Below are 23,771 nucleotides of genomic sequence, written 5' to 3'. Positions count from 1 at the left end.
TGATAATGAATACAAGATGTAGCAAATGTATCTAGCACTGGTTGAATGATCATTTTTTCTATTCTACATACAATCTGTTCTCACAGACGTCGTGACGATGTTCAGCAAGGAAAGGGCCGACCCGAAACTCAAAACATGACCAAACGATGACTCGACGGCGACGACACATTCCAGACAGGATGCTACTTCGACCAAAACCCCTTGGTGTTCTCTCCTACCGCTATAAACTCTTTCTATACTACTTCCACACTGAAGTATATAATGCCGCCCAAAGCAGCTAAAGCAGCCGCACCAAAGCTCACGCATTTCCTCTGTCTGCCCCTCGTGACAGCCTCATCACGACCTCAACTCCAAAATTCTCTATCTTCATTCCGAGAAAATGTATCCAAGATAAAGACCCCGGAGCTCCCAGATGGAATTCCAGAAAGAGCTATTAGACCAGTGGGGACGTTGCATCTTACGCTGGGTGTCATGAGTCTCGTGACAGAAGAGAAGGTTCAAGGGGCGTTGAAGTTATTGCAAGAAATTGATATCAAGGAGTTGCTGAGCGCTCCAAGTCCTGTCAAATTCTCTGGGAAAGGAAAAGGGAAAGACGATGCACCCCCAGGGAAAGCGGAGGAAGTAGCAGAAGATGTGTCCAAGCCAGAACCATTGAAAGTCACTCTGCAAGGGCTCCGAAGCATGCACAACGCCTCCAAAACATCAATACTCTATTCCTCTCCTCTGGACCCTGATCTCAGACTCTACCAGTTTGGTTCAAAACTACGGGATATTTTCGCGGAAGCCGAATTTATGGAGGAGGTTAAAAGGAAGTTGCTTTTACATGCTACGGTTCTAAATACGATATATGCGAAAGGTGTTAAGAAGGGAGGAACGGGGCATGGGAAGAAAGGTAGAGCGAAGTTAGTGATTGATGCTAGGGAAATTTTAGAGGAATATGAGGAGTTTGTGTGGATGGAGGATGTCAGGATGGAGAAGGTAGCAATTTGTAGGATGGGTGCTAAGCTTGGTGAGGATGGGGAGGAGAAGTACGAGGTTGAGGGGGAGATTGAGGTACCAGAATTGTGATAGGCAATAGTCGGGACATTGTGGGGTGATAATTCAGGGGCATGGACTTCGGATGGTATTGTGGCTTGGATATGCAATGCAGTTGAACATTTGGGGTTGGGAATAAGGTTAATTCACGGCATTTGGAGTAGAGACCCTGAGAGACCAAACCCCATGTTCAATCTTGAATGGTTTTTTTCTTCGTGTCGTTTGGACTTTGGAATACGGCATGGCTTCACATAGACCTGAATCAAACCACGATCAGATCATCTCTCATTTTTGATTGGGGTGGGGAAATGCAGGACCAAGATATCATCATTCATCAAGAATCCCAAGTCCCGTAGTATCCTTGAGATAGAGTCCTGCAGAGGGAACACCATATGCCATGCCAGAAAGAAATCGAGCAATCCAACGCCAGAGCCATTTGAGGAGCACCGCTGTAAGAGAAGCCCATTGTCCATGCGTGAACTTCAATGTCGCGACCAGATATCCACCGGCATGTTGTTGCTTGGCCATGAACGCCTGGGGCGAGAACGTGGTTGAAAGACCGTCGCCCCTTCAGCTTGCATAGAATTTCTTCAGCACTTTCTCGACCTCGGCGTATTCCTCCTTCACTGCGACCAACGTCTCCTTGATTAATCCCAAGCACTTTTCCTCATCTGGTTCATCTGCCGTGCCTGCCTCGTCCTTCAATTGTCCATAATGCTGGATCTTTTCGCAGCTATCCTTGACTTTTGTCAGACCAAGAGTAGCCGAGGAACCCTTCAGGAAGTGACCGAGCGACGAGAGGGTTGCGAGGTCCTTCTTTTCCCTGTAGAAGACAAACTTGTCAATAATATGTTCCGGAAGGGTATTCGCGTGATCACTCACAGTGCATCATCCATCTTCTCGAAGGTTTGCTCAGCCTGCTCGAAGAAACCGAAGACAATCGACCTGCTGAACTCGCGCTCGTCCTCGTCGTCGTCCATCTCCAAGATCTGCTCAAAGGTCATGGCATCAATGCTGTCGCCCAAGTCTGGTAATCCCACAGAACCTTCCTCGCTCTGTGTATAGCTCGGTCAGCACTATGGTAAACAAGCTAGATCAGAGCTGCTCACCCTGTCCTCCTCATGGCGATGCGTAGTATCAGGCATTCTTTAGGTTTCGGTGGTCCCAACCTTGCACTTTCTGGCTGACTCGGCGGCTTTCGATCGTCCACAGACGTCGACTGATTGCGCAAGACTGTCGAAAGTTGAAAAGAATTAAAGTAAAAGTGAAAGCGAAAGCGCAAGTGATGGTGGGGCTAGATCTACAAACTTGGTTGGGCTGGAAGCGGAGCGGAGAGACTCTCCTAACCGAAGCTCTATCTGCTCTTGTGCGATAAGAAGTTTTGACTTTAAAACAACAGCCAACACCGACAACAATACTTTCTTGGATATCACGCACTCGACTCGACGACCTGAACGTCTGTTGCTTCTGCTACCGTCGGATGATGTGCGATGAATGTGCCGGAGTCCCAGCGGAAGAAATCACCTTTCGTTCGAGGTGGGATGAGGGGGGAATATTGAGCTGAACGTGTCAACGTTTCCCTAAGAGGAGACACTAGCGTGCTTGTCTCGGTCTCGGTGTGGAGGGGCTCGGACTCTGCAGCTCGCAGCAGGGAGAAGAGGAGGGGACAAGCTATTACGAAGTGTACTCGTAGAGGTGGGATGGGGATTTGGTTACCACGAGGACGATGATCGACAGACAAGAACAGTTTCTCTGCAAGTCAACGGGAGCGTTTCACTCTAGAATCCTCAACCCCCTTCTTGCCCACATCTCGCAAGAATGCAGAGAAGGTCAGACGAGTCCTTGGACAGGGTTCACAATATCAGACGTTTCTATTCGCACCCGCGGGAGATACAGCCTATTTGATGCGATGGAGCAACCCTCGAGCACCTCACCTTGCACGAAAAGACGCAGCATCCCACAGAATATTCAGATCATGGGGACATCATGCGGAGCCTAGATTAGACACATTTGGCCCCATATTTGAAAGGGTGCCCAGGTCCAATGGGAATTTATTCCTCCTGCCCAAACAAGCCGGCCCTGGCTGCACCACGCGGATATGTATTGTACTTTTTGTGTTTGATGCTGCATCGACCCAGAGCAGAAGAGCGAGGGTGATGTGTGGGTGCGTTTCGGGCGGATAAATGTGAATGCCCGAACGCTGAGTACGTTGAGCCTCCGACAAAAAGGATGGCTGGCAGGCATCTAAAGAGCGCAAGAAGATCACCAAGGAAAGAGAGTTGGAAACGACTCGATCCACTATGACGTCGATCGGCATGGGGACGTCAACGTGCATAATGATGCAAGTACCAGCGAATGGTATCCCTGTCGGAGCGCCCATGGTTTAATGTGGCACCGCTCTAGAACATCCTTAAAACTTCGTTCTCTCTCCAAGAGACAAATATCAACACAAGACAAATCCAGACATATTCCTATAACGCAGCAGACCTCGACATCTCTGAAGGCATTGCGGCCCGATGAAGACTTCACGGATGGCTAAGTACTGTATGTGCCCCCATGGGTTGCCGAGACGGATGGCTGAGGTTCTCCCGAGTAGGAGGAACAACCCCATGCCCGTTTGGTGAAGGTGACCGACAACTGAGATCTGAGCCGCCAACCAGAAGGGCCATCACCTGCCGTATGAGCGTGGAGAGAGGATGGAACCAAGCAGAATGGCTGCCCAAATGGAATCGTCAACCAGACGTCCGTCTCTCCTTTTAGACAGTCATCAGTTCAGTGGAGAGCAAAGAAAAGTGTGCTCACAACCACTGGTCTCGCACTGATGACTCGACCCCGGCACAACGCAGCCTGCATCACTGTGGCCCCGAGCATGAGACTCGATTGCCGATACGGGACTCGGCGTCACTCCAATGATGCCACCTTCCGCTCCATGTATGGCATTACCTGGTCGATTTTGCCGCAGAACAAAGGCAACGTGGACTCTCTGTATTTGACAGGTGGGTACAGACCATCCTGATGATAGCCGGGATGTCAGTCAGGATCAAGCCGGTGCAAGATATAGAGGTTCAAATCCTCATGAACAGGATCCCACAAAAAATCGCCGCGATCTTCAGGATCTAGACTTTTCAGCGTCACACAAACATGACGTTGTCATGCAGGTCGCAAGAAGCGCTGCCCTGCAACCAAAACAATGGTGCGAACAATTTTATGAACCCTCGGATGCCGAGTGGCTGAGAGTTCGTATCGCGATAATTGAGCCGTCCTTGTCTTTCACTTCTCGACCCTCGAATGAATCCTGGACTCTCAGCAGATCCGATACTTGAAATCATGCGGACATACAATTAGAATCCAGAAAGTTTTTGTAATGTTGAATACCATGCGGTTTGTTCATTGTCATAAAAAGTTCCTGCTTATCTGCTCGTTCGCTGTCTGACCATGTACGTGGCGCAAGTTCGACATGTCGAGCGACTTATCCTTCTCACCCTGGTAAGGTGAGGCATCCGAAGTGTAAATCATTTCTTGCATATATTGTCTCGAAAGTATCAAAGGCAGGTAGCCATTTCAACTGGAGCGGATCTCTATGGCCAGATCTATCGGGCTCGGCATGCGTCTTGCTTGTCTTGAAAGAGGCACGATTTGTTCGAGCTTGGTACGTGTCCCGCGTTTGCAATAAAGTTTGAATCAACGGAATAGGGGTTCGCTCCGGCAGCATCGGCGATTTCATTCACGCAAAACCTGGATGGAATACGCTCGCATGCGACCTCACATTTACAATTTGACGGCTGGACTACCCAGATATGCAAGACCATGTCAAAGATGAACGACGCTTCGGCTTACGCCCTCGTTAGAACTTTTCCCTCGGGCATGAGTGACATGGGAACTGGTCCATCTCGAGGTCGATCAGGATTGGGTGGTCTTCGAACGGAGGGTTCTCCGCATGGTTTTGTAAGCCAAGAATTGCGGGGTAGAAGTCGTTGGAGGGGTTGGTGGAGCAGGTCTCGTTAAATTGTCACGAAAAGATCGACTCCATCAATCAAGTTTTCTATTTTGGCGGTCTGTCGGTACAATGACCCAGATCGATGTCGTCTTCATCTCATGTCTCTGCCCTATCTTAGTCCAGGCACAGAATACTCTCACTTCATGTTCGGGTCTCAAAATCAAAGAAATGTCCTCAAAGCTTGCCAATCGAGTTCAAGAAAGTCCTTGAACTTCTCTTAAAGAGGACGGCTATGATGACAAGATCCGTGCGTCAGTGCCTTCCATCTCATTGCGGGCGTGGTCAAATCTTGCTAGGAGGCAATAGGTGGATTTGTTCAGTCTCTACATTGGGTGCTTCTATGATTCTCTTCGGATGTTGCTATTCAACAACACGAGAACCTGGACGGTGGTGATGCTATGTTAGTGGGTTGCAAGTAGCTCTGTTGAACTCTTTCGTCTTTTGTCCTAGACCTGGAGCCAGCTGGTGGGTATTAGAGCAGGAGCATCTCAAGTAGTTGTGGGACAAGAAGATTTCATAGGTCTTGTAACATAACCTTCGATAAAGAAGGCATCATATTGTTTGGCAGACTATTGCGCTTATGTAATCACACATTGAAAAACCTAGAGTGCTTTTGACCTAAAGCAGGAGTATCAATCCTCCTCTACTACTTCGGACTTGTAATTGTCATACATAATCGTCGCTTTCTCTCCAGCGTTGGTCTTATTGAACTTGATCTCAATCGCATCATCCAAAGCCCCGGAAATTCTGCGATGCAAGACTCTACTCTCATCTTTCCGTACAACTTGTGTAGTCTTTGCATCATGATGCCTCGATAGATGTACTCATGTTCTGCCCAAAATTTGCCTGTTCGTGTCTTCCAAAGATTCTTAACTTGCTTCGACCCCTCGCCAGAGACAGGTAAGTAAAGTCCAGAAGGCTGTCGACTCGGCGCCCATTTATCATCCTAGATCCCATACTTCTTGCTATGGATATTGTAGAACATATAGGAATACACTTGGAAATTTTAATATCACCGAAATTCGGATCCTCAAGAAGGTAGCAACATGTGGTGTGTCCCGACAACTGGTTTTCAGCAAGGTGCTTTTGGAATTTCGACCTTGATTGACCCTTGACATGTTTGAACGAGTATCGTTCTCGCACTTCTTACTCAATACGATGCGCAATGGGCGCGCTTTTGAAGAAGAACCGTCACGTAGAACTGAAATTTTGTGTGGTAAGGAAGTGTGAAGGATAGTAGGTCTCGGTGGTGCCTTCCTTACTCGTGTTTGGTGACTGCTCTGCGACGATTTATTTGCTTCCTTCCTAAATAAAAAATATCTCCATCTTTTTTTCAGTACTCGCTCGCTCCCTCCCACCAAGACTTTGTCATTCACTTCCGTATATCCTCGCTATCTACAGGTCATATGCATGTATAGCCAGACTTCTGCTTGTCGCTCTTCTTGAAGTTATCAGACATCACTTACTTGTGTTAAGCTTGAAATGACCGCAAGTTTCTGCAAGTCCTTGAAGCCATAAGCTCTATGCTTGCTCATTGAGAGAGATCTCGAGCAACACCCGCGAGCATCTGCAATATTGTTGAAGTAATATGTTCCTCCTCCATTTACAGCATTACAACTTCACTTTCGCCTTCAGCAAGAAAGCTAACCATCTTTTCACATGCAGCAGAGGAACCTGGTCCCCTCCCACCTACGCTATTGTTTGTGGACAACACGATCTTCACGCCTAGAACCTTCTATCGTTCTCTCCACCCTTTGTGTTTGAAAAAAGCTTCTCGAAAAATTTCTGTCACAAAAGCTCTACCACCTTTGAGTTTTTCTACTTGGCATTGCTCAGTCTCTCTTAACTTTCGTTATATCACAACCGCACGAAGACACAAGAGTATGAAATTTTACATCTCGAACGTTCTGGCTTGCACATCGAAACGATTTCCTGCAAGCAGCCTTACCAATTGACTCTTCAAAACGTGGCAATGCATGACCACCTCAACATCGAACACAGCATTTCCACGCATTGACCAATCTCAGTGTATCCTGAAGCCGATAATCGGGTCTCGATATTTTCTTACAGGCAAGGAAACCATGCCCCGACCGCTTTCGGGAGGGTCAAGATTTTTTTAGACGAGGCTGCCAAAATCCCCACGTTCGCCTTATTCGAACAACCAATGGCCTGACCGTCATGGAACTTTTTCTTTGCATGATCGAAGATTCTATACACTAGTCCCATGCAAATATTCACTCTGCTGGAGTTCGACAGGCCACGCGGAGTTCAGGAGAAAAATTCTGGTGGTACTTTGACTTTTCCGAGAGGAGGCTGTGCAGGGGCGAGTTGCCTTTGAGTGGTTAGCACGATTCGAAACCACACCGACCAGAAGTCCTTGAGAAAATTTGCTTGGACGAAGAGTTTCATGCAGTCATGTGGAGTAGCTGAGCGGATTTCAGGAAATATCCTTCTCGAAGCCTCGTATGGTTTGGAGGTCATGTGGCAAAAAGGTATCCAAGCTGGAGGCCACGCTGCTACCCCGTTTCAGAAGGCAAAAGGGGCTTGACTAGGTCATTTGTTTGATGGCAATTTTATCACTCGTAGCATTATATATCAGGGGCTGCTCAAGGTCGAATGTATAAAGTTCGGTTGCTTGTTAGGAGTTGTGAATGTTATGATCGTTGCACATTAGCGAGGTCAAATGTAGTAGACAGTACTATCCCAAGAATATGGTAGTCGGAACAAAGAACTTCAGGCCCTGATCCTCTCCGTTGTCGGATTCGATGCACACCATCCAAGTGTGGAGGAGAGTACAAGATGTTGGGCAGGTTTGGGCTGCTCGACTAACAATTCACTACGCACATTCACATTCACAACAGGCAGGATGAACTCAGCATATACAAAGTGGAGAACTTTTTAATTCCTCTACCGACATCGATGAGTCAGAGAGCGCCTAGTCTCTTACACCAGAAAAACCAAGTGTCATAAGATATTGAGAGTCGCAACGCCCGTCTCCAATTTCCAAAACAAGAAAGAGTACATGATGAAGTATTCAACATAAAAGGGGTATTCAAAACACCGAAAATGAAAATTGTACAGATCTGAACTAATTGGAAACAGAACATCAAGTCATCAGTACAAATCTTCCTTCATCCAGAAAGCTGGGGTATTACGCCGACCATTGTCTGACCCGGCGAGGCAGACTCTGATAACGGCGGTGGCTAATCAGCCCAGCCAAGTGCCACCGCGCCGGGTGTACCTGAACCATGGCACTGGGTCGAACTTTTAAAGTTACTTCGCATAAACAGTATCCAAGCAAACAAAAGACAGAAAATCGGAAGCCGTTGAGCGGAATCATCACCACGGCGACTCCGAATTCGCCACCCTCTCGGCCAAGTTCACCTCCACGTGAAGTGACAATATATATATTATGAATGTCCATCCGCCAGCGAAGGACAGATGTTCTGCTGAAGCGGCATCCTACGTCAGATGCAGGTCCCTTCCCGCATCTGATGAGACATCAGCCGAGACCACTCCATATTCCTCAGGATAATTTTGGTGTATCTGCGGAACACTGGAAAGGCGGTCTGTGGGCTTGTCCGGCCTTTTAGTGGCGTACTTGAAGTCGACGTTGTCTCTCTCGTCTTCGATCTTCATCTCTTTGGTTTATAAATTGCGCATTATCTCTTCGCTCCTGGCGACGCATTGCCGGCGTTTTGAATCCATACGAGACCAAGTTATTGATTGGTGGTCTTTCTGAATAGCTCATGGCAGACTTGAAGTCTTCCTCATTGAGTCGACTTTCGACATGTTTGATGACAAAAAAGTCTGGCCGCATGTCCTCATATATGTATTCGTGTTCGAAATGTTCTCCGATATGATGCATTCTCGTGCTCCAGTTCAATATTCGACTCCTCTGATCTCCCTCCGTCGAGAAGACAGCGTCGTCGTTATCACAAATTGTGCAGACGCACTTCTTTGGTGGGTCTGAGCGCGGGAAATGCGTAAGACTGTGTAGGATCCAGTTTTCGTACTCGTCTGGTATCACAGCCCCAAAGTCAGTATATTTCGTACACTTCAATGGCTTGAGGACGCCGAGGGTTTGGAATGGGCTCGGGATGTTGCAGAAAAGCGAACAAAGAAGATGTCTCGACCGAGAAGCCGACTTACCTGGTGGAAAAGCTATCTGACAACCAGCAAAGAGAAACTCGCATGGCAGAGAGTACCTAGCAGTTATGGGTACTGCAGTGGGTTGTGGCAGATGTGCGACGTGGACATGCCATGGAACTTGCACATCGATCGAAGGAGCTGTTGATGGAGCGGTGGATGCCGAAGATTTTCGACTTGGAGTGTCATCAGTCACCGAGCCGTCGCTGCTACCGCTCGAGCTACTGGTAGACGTCCGACTAAATGAGAGAGGTCCTGATTCTGGAGCTTTCTTCGACTTCGAGAGTGACTCGAAGAACGAATCCGGAGACTCAACCCGCCGAGGGGTAGTCGCAAAGCCAATGGCTGGGACCTCATCGCTGTCCAGCCAAGCCCTGAAAGGAGCTGCCATGGCTCTATGCAATGAATTAGAATGCTTGAATTGCGTAAGTACTCGAAAGGCGACCTGCGCGTTGAAGTTGGCGGGGTTGGCGTTAAGAGCGTGCGACGCAGACAAAAGAGTTCGGACAGCAAGATCTTGGACGAGGAGAGGAGACCCGCCTTACACGTCCGATAGAGTTGCCAATACACGAACTTTCGACGAGTGTCGACAGCTTGCTGCCAAGAAGCGTCGCGGTGCTTTTGGGTGACGACTGAGGGGAATCTCAAAGAGTTGCGAGATAGGAACTCCCAGATATCGGCTAGCGGAGGAGTTTCCGTGGGGGCCCAGAGAGAGAAAGTGGTTATGTGCAAGTGCAAAATGATAACTTCAGTATATGCACAGATTTGGAAACGTATGTTTTATTGCAAGATGGATACAGTCAAATACTCAAGATGCGTTTCTAGAGAGGGGTGGGACTTTATGATATATGGGGATGGCGTGGGTCAGGGATCCTAAGTCGACAACTCATGCATCTCCCACACCTCATCCAAATCCATGTGAACGGGTTCTTTGACGCCCAATGCTGAAGCTGGGGGCTCGTATAATGGAAATGTCGAAGGCATGCGTTATCCTTCATCCTACTTGGCATTGCAGATTTGCTTTTGCTTGCTTGTCTTCTCCGCATTGATCCTGCAGACAACCTTGCAGCGAGCTATCACGAGCTCCAGTTGAGGCTTCCGTTGATGTGTAATTGTTATATCATATTCCCTTTCTGCCTGTTAAAAATTCGGGCCTATATCACACTCACCTTTTGTTGTGATCAGATTACTCGTCAAGAGCGACTCGGTCCTTGCAATGGGAAGTTCATGCTGCATTCCGGTCCTGCAGACGCCCTGTGGCGCTTCTGAAGGTCGGGTGAGATATCAGAGAAAACAAGATAGATTAAAACCCAAGATGCACACCGCCTCCCGCCGACATATCTACCTTACAGAATGTATGGTCGAGTTGCTTGGCGGACGGGAAATGGTGGATGTTCTGAATCATCAGTGTATAAAAAGAAATTCAGAAAATGGAAAGGAGCATATGTGGAAGACGAATACGCGTTAAGTCAGACCACTTTCTATGGATACACAGCGCAAGCGTGTCACTGTGAAGGACAGACATATCTTCTCTCTTTACTCCTTGCTCAAAAATGAAAATGAGGCGTACGAACAGCATCACCTGCCGCTTTGAGTTTGCTATTTTGTGTTCAGAAACCGAATCCTGCAGTATACATGGAAGAGAACCTCATAGTTCGTCCCGGGCTGTCACGTCTGAATGGTATTTGTTTCATAGCCCTTGAGATATGCAAGAGATCGCAGAATATAAAATTAGGTTGGAGCGCATGGTAAGGATGCCGTACTTTTGTCGCTCTTGTCGTCGAGCTTGCGGATGTAAGCTACACATCGAGCCAAACATCAAGTCGTCCCAAAATCACTTGCGTGCCGATATATTCCATAAGCCATATCGGACACTGTTCTCGGAGAAAGCGCAGAGCCTCCAACTAAAAAGCAGACACTGAAGAATTTCAAGAGCGGGGTCCTTTCCCACCTCTTCAAAAGTGCAACCCCACCTCTTGAATGTTAACCAGGATCAAGCACCCACCTTACCCTCTTTCCAGACATCCAACATACTTGCTATTGGCGGTCTTTATGAAGCCCCAGTTATCAGTGGTCTTAAGTCCAGATATAGTTAATTGCATGGACGAGCAATGGAACTGCTTGCGTCAGACGCAACTTCAACATCCCAGTCAAGCCACAATTCCTCCGATGCTGTACTTACCAGCATCTCGAACCGGATTCTTCGGCTTACTTACTCCGATACCGACCTTGTGTTGGCTCACGGGGTAGGATGGGAATGAGTTATTTTTATATTTTCGTTCATGGTCTCATGACTGGAAGCATTCCAACCATGATGGGTTCTCCCTTGGCGGAAAGCCACTGAGTGACAAACATTTTCACCTTAGTACGTATGTCCCGACCTCGTCCGATGGCGTACCAATATGTGCCGGAAGTCAAGATTTAATGGCGCAAAAATAGTGACATTTTGGATATGGTTGGTCGGGAAGGTATAAGAGAGCATCGCTGTTATCAGGCCGGGCAAAAGTCAAATTGTGTCAATCTCAGGGTGATGGTCTGAAAAGCTACAAAGTTCCACAAAGTCTTCTGCACTCTGGACGGCCAAGATCTTGTCCGACTTTCAGTTGCGTTCTAAGCTAGTCAACATCGATAATTCTCGAGGCACTTACACTGGCTCAAGTATGTTATAGCAACCCAGGTTGCGCAATTGTTGCAATTGTAACCCGAAATTTGAGGCCTCATTGTCTCATAGGCAGTCAGTCAATGAAGCAACCGCATGTGAAGTGCACATTGGGAAACTCAGAAGACTCTTACTGCTTGAGACTTATCACTTTTTATCTAATTAGCTCCAAGAATTTCAGGATTGTACCATAGTGTTATTCATTGGTCGACCTTCAAGGCCGTGCGAGAATAATAGCGTACATGGATATCCAAGCCACCCTTCAGCTCAACAAGTATTATTAAACTAAAAAATGGCTTACCGCACGTCCCACATTGTCGTCGCTAGCAGCCTCATCGTTCGGCATATCTGTAGAGCTAATGGTAGGCATGCCCTAGTCTGACCTCATGCCTTAACCGCTCCTGAGAAAGAGCTGTCCCAAAGCTATGAGATCGCAATGTGTAGATCGTAGCTAAGAGTGTGCTTTTCCTCTTAATCAGGTGAGCACAAAACTCTGATCTTAGCCACGACATTCCTGAGATGACTTCGTTCCCCATTCTCATCGCCAGCCTTGACTACTCCAGGAAAGGTGACGCAACGAATCTCCCTCTCGTTCAATGTATCTTCATCCTCTCCACCAATATCTTCCATAGTATCAGGATCAAACATTGTTCTCTGGTGGCCTTCAATGCAAGGCATCATGATGCTAAAGTCGGCTTTTTGTACGCGGACCAGTCTCGCAAGCTCGATAGAGTTGTTGACTAAGCTTCGAAGCGACTGGTCCCTACTTTCTGTATGCTGAAGATCTCCTATCGAGTCCATGATTGTGTTGACTTGGTTCATGACTACCTCGACAACAGCTGCTGTTTCGGATTTGAGCTTTTTAGGTGCTTCTTTCTGAATAATAGAAAGAGTGGCTGAACGCCATTGATTCATGCTTTCTATGGTTCCTGCGGACTTCGTTAACCAACGTCCGACAGAAATAATAACGTTGGATTCCTACCGAAATCACTCAGATATTTTTCCATTCTTGTGAGTTCATATGCTTGCTCTTGTGGCAATCCTACGAAATATGCGCTGAAGATATGCTCAACCAGGATTCGCGACACAAGTGATTGGATAAAATGGACTTTTGAGGATGAGGCTAATATGTCGTATGTCGGTACAAGACGGAGCAGTTGGTCTTTTGTATCATCATCCATTTTCTCTAAGTCTACATCAAAGTTAGATAATAAATGCGGAAGGAAGAATAAAGAATTGCAGATGGCATTCTGATATTGTAGCCACAAAATTGAGCATACAGTATGATGGGAAAAAAGAGTAGATAACCCTTTGGATAAGAAAGCTGACCCCCAGCCTCAATGTCCGGTATAAAATATAACTTATTAGCTGCTAATGCCCTGTACGGCAGACAGCGACCAAATCAATGTAAATATCTAACTTTAAGCCTGGGGTGTTCAAATGTGCTGTCCGACTTTGAGATAAAGTGTGCAGATATTCGAAAGGTCTGACTTCAGACCATTTTCTCTTCGTATCCCTTCCCGGGCTGATTAATTGAATATGAAAGCTTTGTCACTCACTAATCTTCACCCTTCTGAAATTGGTAATTACCCAATTCTGCAACCCGTTGCCCAAACCTCTTACCTTTTCCCCTACTATCTCATCACTAACCTGCTCTCCACCAACCGCCTTCCCTTCTCTGCTTACCCAACTCTTCAGTCCTCTCACTTGGCCTTGTAACTCTCTCAACCTTTCATCTTTCCCTCTCAGCTCACCCATAGCCTCATTATAAGCCTCCCGGAATGCATCTCGATCCAGCATCAGACTACTAATCCTCGTCTTAATGTCTCTGTCCCTGTCTTCCTTGACCTGATTCAATCCTCCCAATTCTTGCCTCAGCAATCTGAGCTCCGTATCCGATTTAAGATAGTTCTGATTCGAGGCAGAGTGTTTCTGCTGCCAGAATTGAGCAGTCTCGCTTTCGTTTGTGAGCTTGTGAGATAGTCGTGTAAGCTCAGCCTCGAATTCCTCCTCCATAGTCGCTATCTCCTTCTCCAGTTCTGCGATCTTCTTATCTTTCTCCGCGAGAGCGGAGAGGGCAGATTCGTCATCGTTATCAGACACATTGGTATCAGGAGTCGATTTCGTGGAGGCATTGTCGTTGGAGGATGGCTCGACACCTGAGGGGTTCTTGGGTCGACCCTGAAAGGTACGAGGTGGGGTTGCGATTGGGGATTTGGCGGATAAGCGGTGGCCACGATTCTTTTTCTCGTGGGCACTCATCTTTGGCTGCGGGTTCGTAGGGAGCTGCATGAAGACAAAAGCATCTTCTGTTCAGAAGGTGAAGTTTGCAAGGCAGTGAGATTTGTTGAAGTGATCAAGAGTGTAACGGAGGTCCAGGCAACCTTGCTCCGAAGTACCCTAGTTTTAATCCTCATACTCCAATATGATACGTCCACGCTCAATAAATATAACCTGCAAATGAGCATCCATTTTTTGACAAACTTAGGACTGAAGTTCCATGGCTCATTGATGGAGTCGAAGACCGAAGCACAAATTCTTTTGTCAATAAAACAAATTTGCGAAAAACATTTTGAGTTCTTGAAGGTGGAGTGCCAATAAGCATTCGCTTGTCAAAATAGTAAGGCTTAGCGAGCGATACCCCACTGGAAAGCAGGGGGAGGAGCCAAAACTTGAACTCTCTTCATGACAAAGTTATGGAAAAGACATATACAAAAGAGAGAAAAAATCCTTTAAAAGAGAAAATGAAATGCAAAACTCTTTCCGACTCTCAGCCTACCTAGGTAGATTGAGAATCAGGGAGGTCACGTAATTTAATACGCTTTACATTTTTTTAGCACCTAACGAGTAGGTATGGTCTTGTTAGGGCCCGTAGTCTAAGGTCGTCTTGCAGACATGGACAGGAATCTGCTTATTTAACTTTATATATCGTAGCTTAGTCTCGCTTCTCTGGGACTAGCGTAGGTTGAAAAAAAGTCATACCCGAACTTGAAGCTGAAGAAGTTGCTCAAGTAAGAGCACAGGCAAGCGAGATGAAGAAAGGAGCGGGGACAATGACTTCTGCATGTTTGTTTGTTTCGTAATGCTTCGTTTTGGCTTCAATTTGCGATACCAGATCCAGCCAGACAATAGGGATGCGATAAAATTCTTGATCCTCGCAATCCTGGTGGTCCTCCGATTGTCCCATATTTTCAATATAGGTTATGTTTGTCTGAAGTATGCTTATTGCCTCTGGACATGATGTATAATCGTCATCTGGAACCCTTTCTCTCCATTCAATTTTGGATCCCGCTATTATTCATATCTATTTGTGGTCGATTCATTTACGTGTGGCAGTTTCAATTGTTCTTTCTCACGTTTCGGTGACTTGCAACTCGCTCTTTCTCTCTTGAGTAACTGAGAAACTAGACACAAGCGTTGATCAACAGAGGGGAATGCTCCTCCTAAGTGAGGGGAGGGACGTCACTAGACACGAGTCCCTTCACATCAGGAAAGTACGATGGTACATGCCGCCTTCTTGCAACAATCTTCGAGCCTCAACTCCATTCTTCAATTCATCAACAATATCTTCACTATACAACTCCGACATCTTTACAGCAGAGTTTTGGCATCACAGAAGCTCCTTACAGACATTCGTTATAAAAAGGTCGAGAACACATTCGCTTCATTTCGCGCCAGAGCGCGGAACCAAAATCGACGAGATGGACAGCCAAGAAGAGAAGGTCTTAACCTACAGATTCAGCTGGGATTATGAGGAACTACACGATTTCTATAATCTGGTCCTGGCCGGATCCAATGACCGACACTGGATCAGAGAAGTTCGGATCAAAGGAACGACATCCGAATTCGACCATAAAAACATGCTAGATGACGCCTTCATTCAGCTGCGCCAACTCCGAAAAGTTCAAGTGTTGGACGACAAGGACATGGTAGGAGTGAATAAATATGTCAGGAGGGATGTATCCCTAAGGATTATGGGCCTGGTTATGCAAGCCCTCGTCCAACGGGCCAATGATTACCACTTCCAACGAGATAGTCCCAGGATAAACACTCTCAAATTTGAGAGAGTTTACTGGCCTCTTTTTAGTCCAATCACTCGGGCTTCGAAATTGGCTATCTTTCCGTTTCTCCAGCATCTCGATCTTACTTTTGAGCCCAACCCAGACTTGTCACCAGAATCCGAGCAAAGCTATTGGCACGAAGAGCTCGGCATTGTCTTGAAAGAATGCTCTAGGCTGAAAACTCTCACTCTTCGGTTCGGACGCCCCCCGGTGCGTATGGCTCAAGCCTACACCAAGGACGAAATTATTCTTCCTCCCAATTTCAGAACTTTGGTCGGAAATACGCACTTTCGGGAGCTCGAAGAATTGACCCTTGAACGTGTCGTCCTAGATCACGAGTTTGCTGTCGATTTCTTCAGTATGCATGCCAACACGCTCCAGGTAGTGAACTTGATCTCACTATGGAACGGTTGCGACATCGCGTATTCTGGCTCGCCAATTCATGAGATATTGATCGCAATGAGATTGAAAGACGTACAATTCCGAGGCAAATGGTACGAGTACATTCCATTGGGTGACAGTGAGAATGTGTGGTTTGAGCCGAAGGTCATATGGGACGATGCCTGTAGGCCTAATTTGACATCCATGATGAGACGAGAGCTTGAGATTTTACAGAAAGGAGGAAACCCACAAGCCAGACTACCACAAGCCAGCCAGCCACCAATTGTACGACAAACCATGTGGCAGAACATCAGCAAATGTTGCAAAAAGTTCTTCAAGGAGAAAATTCGCCGGAAAAGGGATGATGGCTTGGCTTGAGTGCGTTTTTAGATTTGTTCGCTGTGGAGCTCGATAGCAATAGAGGTTCTCAAGAGCGTATTCAGTCTCAGATCGTCTGAAATATGTAGCTTAGCGATTCAATTCAGATATTTCTGACACCATCGTCCCAATGGTCGAGTTGTTAGAATCCACTTCCCAGAAAAGAGCGAAGTGGTACATTGTTCCACATACAGTCTTGTATGGCGCTCTTGAGAACCCAGGATTTGAATAACAACCAAATGTTTTGAAATCTTATAGCCTGTTTCAGACACTTGACTGGGTGCTTTGCAAGGGACAAACTAACAATGTCGGCGTTGGGAGAGACTGGACTTCAAAACGACAAAGACTTGATTGCAGAATTTTGTGATTGTGACGAAAGGATATTCTGAAGATTCTAGAGTCAATAATCGCCAAGTCCTTGACATGACAAACATTTTCATCATTCTTGATGTTGCAAATTCCTCTTCACCTCTTCCAACGCCGCCCTTCAACACTCTCAATATGTACAATTCCCTTTTCCTGTTTCTTGATGCATGTAATTCTTATCCAAACAAAACACTTACACCTACAAGTCGACTTCTCCTACTCCTTCACACTTCTCCTCCCTCGCCTTTGAAGAGTCCATGTCGGCCACTAGTGTTTTGACCCTCATTAATCATGCCTTCTGCATCGCCAACCTGTTTTCGTTCGCTGACTTCGCGTGAGGACCGAAGCTTTAGGTTCATCTGCTTACGCCACTGCATCGTCAATCCTTGGGACCCGGAACTGGGGGATGCGAAGCCCATTCCACTGCCCCTCATGACTGCTGATTGTTATTGGAGGGGTTCGGAAGAGCTCGATAACCGGTTAAGATGGAGGTATACATCTGTTCCATATCTAGATTGTTAAAGTCAGCGGGCTGTATTAGAACAATGGAGGTTGGAGAGGAAATAACGTACCCTTCCATACTAATCAACTTAAGATCTCCTCCAAAGTACCTCGCATATAATCTCGAAATTGGTAGACCATATCCAAAACCGGCCATGGGTGCCTTGAAATCGCTCTTGTCGAAATCTGGGTCCAGACTCGGTGTTGTGTCTACTGTCGTGTACATATATGTCCAAACGAGAGGTATAGCGCTTCTAGGTATTCCACCACCTTCATCTGAAATCTTGATAGTGATATCCTCTTTTCCTTCTGCCACAACCACTTTAGTAACGGGGAAATCTTCCTTGTCTTGTCCATGTGTTTCTACCACAGCTCGAAGGGAGTTCTTCAAAGTCTCGAAGAGCATGTGTGATAAATGCCCTGGGACATACATGAAGTTGAGGTTTGGCGGACACACGAGTTGTACTTTAGGAGCATCGAATAAGCCATAATGATCTTCGCAGACAAATCGAGCGTTCTCAATGGCTTCTTGAGCTAGATCTCGGACATTGGTCTTCGTGCAAATGATTCCAACGTAGGTGGGGTCCTTGTTATGGCTTTGGTCCGTTAAGGCAATATGTTGCCCAATGAGCATTCGAATACCAATTCGAGACATATAGAATCTGTCTAAGAACGATTGGATGTTGTTGTCAATCTGCATCCGTTGCCGCTTGCGTTTGTATTCTAGGATTCCCTGAGCAACAGTGGTCACCACACCGTCATGCCGCCTCTTGATCTGGTTGAGGGTGTCTGCAAAGCGCTGATTATAATCGTGAAGCTCGGGAGGCCAGTCTGTACTATCTTCTACTGTGGCAAAATACCGCCGCGTTGCAGCGGCTTTCTTGGAGTCATGGCCGTTCCCATTGCCATTCCCGTTTGGCTGCCACGGTGAAGAGCTATATTGTCCTCGTTCCACGCTGGGGTTGTGTGTAGCTTCTGTAAGAATTCTAGAGGGTCTCCCGTTCGTCTTACCGGGTTTCATGAGTCGATCGCGAACATCTTTGGAAAGCTGTGGCCGTGGCAGAGTGGTGATCTCCTAGAATCACATGTCAGGATCCGCGGAGAAGTCTGTTTATTTACTGGTGGGTAATCTCACCTCAAATGATTGTGCGTACCAGTCCTGGACTTTTTTGATCGATGGCATCTCATTCAGTCCATCTGGCAGATCTCCAAGCTCCTGTACACGGTGTGCAAGACGTATGGGAAGCTCCTCTGAAAGGAATTGAGAAGCACGGAAAAGTGTTCCTATTTGCAACCCATGAGTCAACAATAGCTTTTTTGAGGCGGAATACTTCAAGCATCGTGTTTAGACTGACCTGTTGACGGTCTCTCTCCGAATTGAACCATCTGCCTCAAGCTCACGCCCGTCGCAGGGAAGCCCGAGTAATGCTTGATGGTATCCATCAACCTCTCGCTCTTCTTCCACGACATCTTGTAGATTGATTGTGGCCCTCAGGCCTATGAATGGTAGTTGTAAATCCTTCTTCGTGGATAATCCGTCTGGGCCATGAGCTGATGTTGTGACTGTCTGAGTCTCCCCTCTCTTGATTGAAGCTCTAGCGATGACGCTCAATCAGATACCTGCCGAGGCGACAAGATATCCAATGGCAGATTGGGAGAAGCAACGAGGAACAATTGATGAGCTACAACAATGAATTGGCTCAAAGGAGAGTGCACAAATGTCCCGACAGAGTCATGGAGAATGTAAGAATGTTTGAGAAGTTGTTTGGCACACGACAAGAGTCATCGGTAATTCTTAGCAAAGGCTCTGGCTTTCACTCCCCCGCAATGTAACTGACAGGGGGTCTCCGGTCCACCGAGGGAAGCACGAATGAAAATCACGCCGGAGCTGACCGCTTTTCCTCTTACATCGACAACCACTGTGAATGGGAAGATGTTTCTTTCACTTGGTCTTTGTCAATTTACTTTCAATTGTCGGCCACCATGAGAGTGAGTGCTATGTCTCTTGTCTGGAGCTCGGCGGATCTGGTCTTAGAAACAGAACAGCTCTATTTCCACACTCGACTCAGGTGATGCATGGGTTTTACCTCGGGATATAAATGGGTACACTCGGATGGTTTTCTTCTCATCTCATGTCTGCCGTCTCAACCACGGACGATTTCGGATCTCGCCTTTTACACAAGACGATAGCCATAGAAAGGTAAGCTGCTCTGTCTATTGGCGCTCAGAAGGGAACTCAGAATTGTATTCTACGTGATGCAGACAAAAACAAGAGACATTTCCGCATTTCCAAAATTCACACGAAACAGTTCACTACAAATCCTCAATGTGAATCATATTGTGGAAGTTCTCCATAAGAACGTTGTAGATCATAGTCGTATGGCTCGTATCGTTCAAGGAACTCGAGCTGGTGTGCTACCAGCACGTTCATTGCATACATGCCATGAATACATCAAATATGTCATCGAAGTAGACACACTCTGGCCAAGCAGTAGTGGCAGTTGAACGTTATAGATTGTTTCTTATAAGTCCCAATCCTTTGCTTGGTTTTCAACTCCAGAAAATATAATACCCAAAAGAAAGTGCAAGCCGCGCGCACCTTCTCTTCTTAGCAAGGGCCGACCTTGATAGTTGCCATTTTCTGACAACAGAACATCCCAAGATGCATCTCCAAATCTGCCCGATTACTCTTCCTAGACCTTTCACATCAAAGTCAACATGGGTCTCGCAAATCGAGTTTCTACGTCATGGGTGAACACCAAGATTGAAAGAACACTTGGCTCCTCTCGTGCTTCTGTCCTCCGCACCGTGCTCCTTGTAGGCGCCGGCTGCTTGATCACCTATCTCCTCTTACTTCCTCTCTTCTACCTCTTCAGTACATTCACCAATTTTTCTTCTCAGACTCGCTTCCAATCTTTGATCCATGAACCCGGAGAGGAGTAAGTCTTATATAAACTCCTTCGACACAAAGGCTAAGGTATATCAAGTACAATCGAACACTTTGCAGGAAGTCGAGACTGTGGGATCACACAAGCAGACATTTATGATGCTCCATGGCCCACGAGCCCAAACGCTTCTCCCTTCTGCAAGAACAGAGCGACACTCCTAGAAGCACTCAGTGGTGGTGGAAGACATGGATTCGATGAGCCCTATGTAGGCAAAGGTATGCAGGCATACCTAAGCAAGTTGTGCTCAACTAACACGTTCCGAGGCTGTACCTACCGATGGTTTCCAACTCCAGAGATTTGTATGATCCTGGAACGCCTCAATGCCATCGTATTTGTTGGCGATGATGTTTCCAGATCCATATACGCGGCTTTCAATGTTCTTTTTCGAGAGGATCTCGTTCTTGGAAGCTTGCAGGAATGGCTCATGACAGAGGAAGATCGCATGAAATGCAAGTGTGACAATCAGTTCATCGACAGTCAATGCCAAGCATTCGCTATCAAGAGCAGAGACGAAGTCAAGAAGAGTGAAAGTGGCGACCGGAAAGGAACTCCATACTTTTGTGAAAGTGGGCCCCCTTGTTACAACTTCCAAGTTGTTACCATAGCTCACTCATCAACCAGGAGTTCCTCATGCGTATATACCAGTGGATACTGTTCCAACCTCAGCTGCCTCCCAAACACTTTTCAAAGAGTTGATGTACTCTAAGCCGAATCCTTGGCAACCAAGTCCCATGATCTTCTCCTTTGGTCACGGCTCTTCGTTTGACGTATCGACCACGACTCGGGCTTTGGATGAATGGACTAGCTTGGCCACAGCTGCAGAAAGGAATATCCCAATGCTGTTCCTCGGATCTCCAGCTTTCAGTCTAAGTAAGAGTACTGGGACGGCGCCTGACAAGGGAAACCTTGCAGTATGGCAGTATTTGGACGAGATGAGTCCAGTTGCAAAGGAGAAGCACTTCGATGTATTGAGCCTGTACAATCTTACTCTGCAAGCTTCGACAGCTGATGGCGAGAGTTTTGGTGAAAAGGTAGCTCTAGTTGAGGCCATGATGATCATCAATTGGCTGAGTAAGTTAGAGACTTCTTGACCGCTTTACTACCGGAACGAGAATGGCAGTCATAAGGTATAACATTTTAATTATGTCAATGTCTTCATACCACTGAAAGCTGGAACAAATTACAATTTTGAGCTGAATGACCGAAACGCCAAGAGCTGTATGCAAGGAAACCGTATCTAAACGCCCGACGGACATCATAAGATCTTACATCTAAGCTTTATACAGCGTATCCAGAAAACCACTCGCTAGCTCCACAACAACACTCTTATTGGGCAGACTTCCAGCTACGCCATAGAGAGCAGCACTGTCACCAACAGCCTTGCCTTTGGCACCCTTTCCTTCCACAATCCTCACCCGCTCCTTCTCCTTCTCGCCTTCAATGACGGCTTCCAGATCACCAACTAACTTCTCCCACACCTTAGTGATGGGCAGAGTGACCGCAACGTGAATAGCTGGCGGATTTTGCAAAGAGTTCAAGTGCCATCCCTTAGCCGACATTGCGTCAGCAATATCATAGACATCTAACGATCTAGAAGTGAAAGCCACAACGGAAACTAATGGATGACCCATGACTTCCAGATCTTCCTTCAGTCCGGCATTCTCCTGGATAGCCTCGATGATTTTCTTCGTGGCGCCGACGATTTCTCCGCAGAAATTGATATATCCAGTCTCGCCTACGCTCATCAAGCTTGCCCAACAACCAGCAATCAAAGCTCCAGGTCGAGAACCAGCGATTGAAGGAGAAGCATAAACGCCTCCGGACCAGTCTGGTGAGATGTAGTATTGGTATTGTCTCAAGTTTGCGGTTCGGTAGAGAACAGTTGAATTACCCTTAGGTGCAAATCCATATTTGTGGGTATCACAGCTAATACTTGTAACGCCCTTGAGTCTGAAATCGAAGAGCTCGGTCTCGAATCCTGCTTTCTCTAGAAATGGAACAAGGAAGGATCCAAGACAGCAGTCCACATGTAGGGGAATTCTTCGCTTGACGGCTAGCTTGGAGAGAGCTGAAATATCATCAATAATTCCGTGGGGGAAGTTAGGTGCTGAGCCAACAAGTAGAACGGTATTGCTGTTTATGAGTCTCGAAATGGCTCGGATATCGACTTGATAACTCGGAGCGGGGCAAGCTACGAGATGGACTTTGATACCGAAGTAAGAGCCAGCTTTGCGGAATGCTGTGTGGCCTGTCTCTGGGAGGATCCTAAAATTGTATCAGTATCAATGAGTTAAGAAGAGGTAGACCTGCATACATTTCTGGCTCAGTAACACCTCTCTCAGCATACGCCTTCTGTCTAGCACTCAAACAAGCCATCAAGATAGATTCCGTTCCTCCACTCGTCGTAACACCAGCTGCTCCAGGTGGGGCATTGAACATAGCAAGCACCATGCTCACAATCTCCGCCTCCATCTTTCGTACTCCAGGGAAAACATCAGGATGAATCGGGTTTGCAACTGTGAATTTGCCAAAGGCCTCAGTTTGCACTTTGATCAGCGCATCTCCTCCATGATACACAGCTCCAGAAACGAAGCCATCTTCCCATCTAGTATGATCCATATTCGCCAATGTTTCCAATTCCTTCAATACCGTCTCCTCAGACCATCCCTCCTTCGGCAGATTCAAATATCGAATTACACCTGGTCCAGAAGGCACAAGCTTGGTCTGTAGCTTCGTAATAGCTTCGCTAACTTGTTTCTGGACTTGCGATCGTACGCCTGGAGCTCGCAGGAACAATCCGTATAGATTTCGTCGGATGGCGATATATGCATCTGCGAATGTCCCAAAGATGCCCCGCCCCTTTAACTTCAGCAGACCCTTTCTCGTCCATCGTAGTAAGAACAGGAAGAAGATGATGTTCCGAAACCTAACTTCACTTAGCTATAAAGAAACATAGTAAATGGTTTCACAACTCACAGATCAATGTTCAACGACAGCAATTGGCTACTGGAGCTGCCCTTCTTCAAAGTGAAGGTGTTGCGCAAGCTCACCGGCATTCTCGATGTGCCAGGCATGTTTGCGGCAAGATATCGAACACAGGCTCAATGTTCGATGTGGGATGGGAGCTTCAATATGAGGTATGGGAAAGGTGGGACTGTATCGCTTTCGCATTCGATTATCTTGCTTTGAACCGAGGCGAAAGATCACATGCATGCATAAACGGCATTCGAGAGCTGGATTAGGAAATTCAACAATTCATGCCATGTACTACGTAGTATCTACCGGAGGTGAATACC

General features: G+C 46.8%; 9 protein-coding genes across 9 annotated transcripts; 4 read left to right on the top strand and 5 right to left on the bottom strand.

Annotated features, from left to right (window-relative positions):
- Nucleotides 1-18: 18 nt before the first annotated feature.
- LY89DRAFT_684208 (uncharacterized protein) lies at nucleotides 19-1,375 on the top strand. Its single transcript, XM_018214834.1, has one exon. The coding sequence runs from the start codon at nucleotides 262-264 to the stop codon at nucleotides 1,066-1,068; it is 807 nt and encodes a 268-aa protein (XP_018072642.1). The 5' UTR covers nucleotides 19-261; the 3' UTR covers nucleotides 1,069-1,375.
- A 180-nt stretch (nucleotides 1,376-1,555) lies between these two features.
- On the bottom strand, nucleotides 1,556-2,180 carry LY89DRAFT_717868 (histidine-phosphotransfer domain, HPT domain-containing protein; the record flags this gene model as incomplete). The annotated part of the gene is made up of 3 exons (XM_018218375.1): nucleotides 1,556-1,858; nucleotides 1,918-2,090; nucleotides 2,145-2,180. The coding sequence occupies 3 exons, from the start codon at nucleotides 2,178-2,180 to the stop codon at nucleotides 1,606-1,608; spliced, it is 462 nt and encodes a 153-aa protein (XP_018072641.1). The 3' UTR covers nucleotides 1,556-1,605.
- Nucleotides 2,181-4,525: 2,345 nt separating this feature from the next.
- Nucleotides 4,526-5,152, top strand: LY89DRAFT_44936 (uncharacterized protein). Its single transcript, XM_018207602.1, has 2 exons — nucleotides 4,526-4,684; nucleotides 4,729-5,152. Exons 1-2 carry the CDS (start codon nucleotides 4,616-4,618, stop codon nucleotides 5,038-5,040), a joined length of 381 nt encoding a protein of 126 aa, XP_018072640.1. The 5' UTR covers nucleotides 4,526-4,615; the 3' UTR covers nucleotides 5,041-5,152.
- Nucleotides 5,153-8,538: 3,386 nt separating this feature from the next.
- On the bottom strand, nucleotides 8,539-10,021 carry LY89DRAFT_44812 (uncharacterized protein). Its single transcript, XM_018207596.1, has 3 exons — nucleotides 9,727-10,021; nucleotides 9,185-9,576; nucleotides 8,539-9,052 (listed from the first exon to the last, which is right to left on the bottom strand). The coding sequence occupies exons 2-3, from the start codon at nucleotides 9,570-9,572 to the stop codon at nucleotides 8,622-8,624; spliced, it is 819 nt and encodes a 272-aa protein (XP_018072639.1). The 5' UTR covers nucleotides 9,573-9,576; nucleotides 9,727-10,021; the 3' UTR covers nucleotides 8,539-8,621.
- Nucleotides 10,022-12,311: 2,290 nt separating this feature from the next.
- Nucleotides 12,312-13,856, bottom strand: LY89DRAFT_583613 (uncharacterized protein; the record flags this gene model as incomplete). Its single annotated transcript, XM_018209223.1, has 3 exons — nucleotides 12,312-12,756; nucleotides 12,810-13,032; nucleotides 13,400-13,856. 3 exons carry the CDS (start codon nucleotides 13,854-13,856, stop codon nucleotides 12,312-12,314), a joined length of 1,125 nt encoding a protein of 374 aa, XP_018072638.1.
- A 1,685-nt stretch (nucleotides 13,857-15,541) lies between these two features.
- LY89DRAFT_732965 (uncharacterized protein) lies at nucleotides 15,542-16,660 on the top strand (the record flags this gene model as incomplete). Its single annotated transcript, XM_018219746.1, has 1 exon — nucleotides 15,542-16,660. One exon carries the CDS (start codon nucleotides 15,542-15,544, stop codon nucleotides 16,658-16,660), a length of 1,119 nt encoding a protein of 372 aa, XP_018072637.1.
- Nucleotides 16,661-17,388: 728 nt separating this feature from the next.
- LY89DRAFT_44651 (pyruvate dehydrogenase kinase-like protein) lies at nucleotides 17,389-19,100 on the bottom strand. The gene is made up of 4 exons (XM_018207586.1): nucleotides 18,883-19,100; nucleotides 18,663-18,811; nucleotides 17,599-18,602; nucleotides 17,389-17,536 (listed from the first exon to the last, which is right to left on the bottom strand). Exons 1-4 carry the CDS (start codon nucleotides 18,995-18,997, stop codon nucleotides 17,473-17,475), a joined length of 1,332 nt encoding a protein of 443 aa, XP_018072636.1. The 5' UTR covers nucleotides 18,998-19,100; the 3' UTR covers nucleotides 17,389-17,472.
- Nucleotides 19,101-19,786: 686 nt separating this feature from the next.
- LY89DRAFT_644340 (uncharacterized protein) lies at nucleotides 19,787-21,566 on the top strand (the record flags this gene model as incomplete). Its single annotated transcript, XM_018211832.1, has 4 exons — nucleotides 19,787-20,466; nucleotides 20,515-20,690; nucleotides 20,739-21,041; nucleotides 21,097-21,566. Exons 1-4 carry the CDS (start codon nucleotides 20,246-20,248, stop codon nucleotides 21,564-21,566), a joined length of 1,170 nt encoding a protein of 389 aa, XP_018072635.1. The 5' UTR covers nucleotides 19,787-20,245.
- An 8-nt stretch (nucleotides 21,567-21,574) lies between these two features.
- Nucleotides 21,575-23,732, bottom strand: LY89DRAFT_644338 (PLP-dependent transferase). Its single transcript, XM_018211831.1, has 3 exons — nucleotides 23,452-23,732; nucleotides 22,790-23,401; nucleotides 21,575-22,740 (listed from the first exon to the last, which is right to left on the bottom strand). Exons 1-3 carry the CDS (start codon nucleotides 23,547-23,549, stop codon nucleotides 21,747-21,749), a joined length of 1,704 nt encoding a protein of 567 aa, XP_018072634.1. The 5' UTR covers nucleotides 23,550-23,732; the 3' UTR covers nucleotides 21,575-21,746.
- Between the last annotated feature and the right edge of the window lie 39 nt (nucleotides 23,733-23,771).

This window comes from Mollisia scopiformis (assembly GCF_001500285.1).
Source record: "Mollisia scopiformis unplaced genomic scaffold LY89scaffold_10, whole genome shotgun sequence".
Classification (NCBI taxonomy): Eukaryota; Fungi; Ascomycota; class Leotiomycetes; order Helotiales; family Mollisiaceae; genus Mollisia; species Mollisia scopiformis.
The sequence above is the reverse complement of the archived record's forward strand: the minus strand, read 5'-3'. Positions and strand labels throughout refer to the sequence as shown.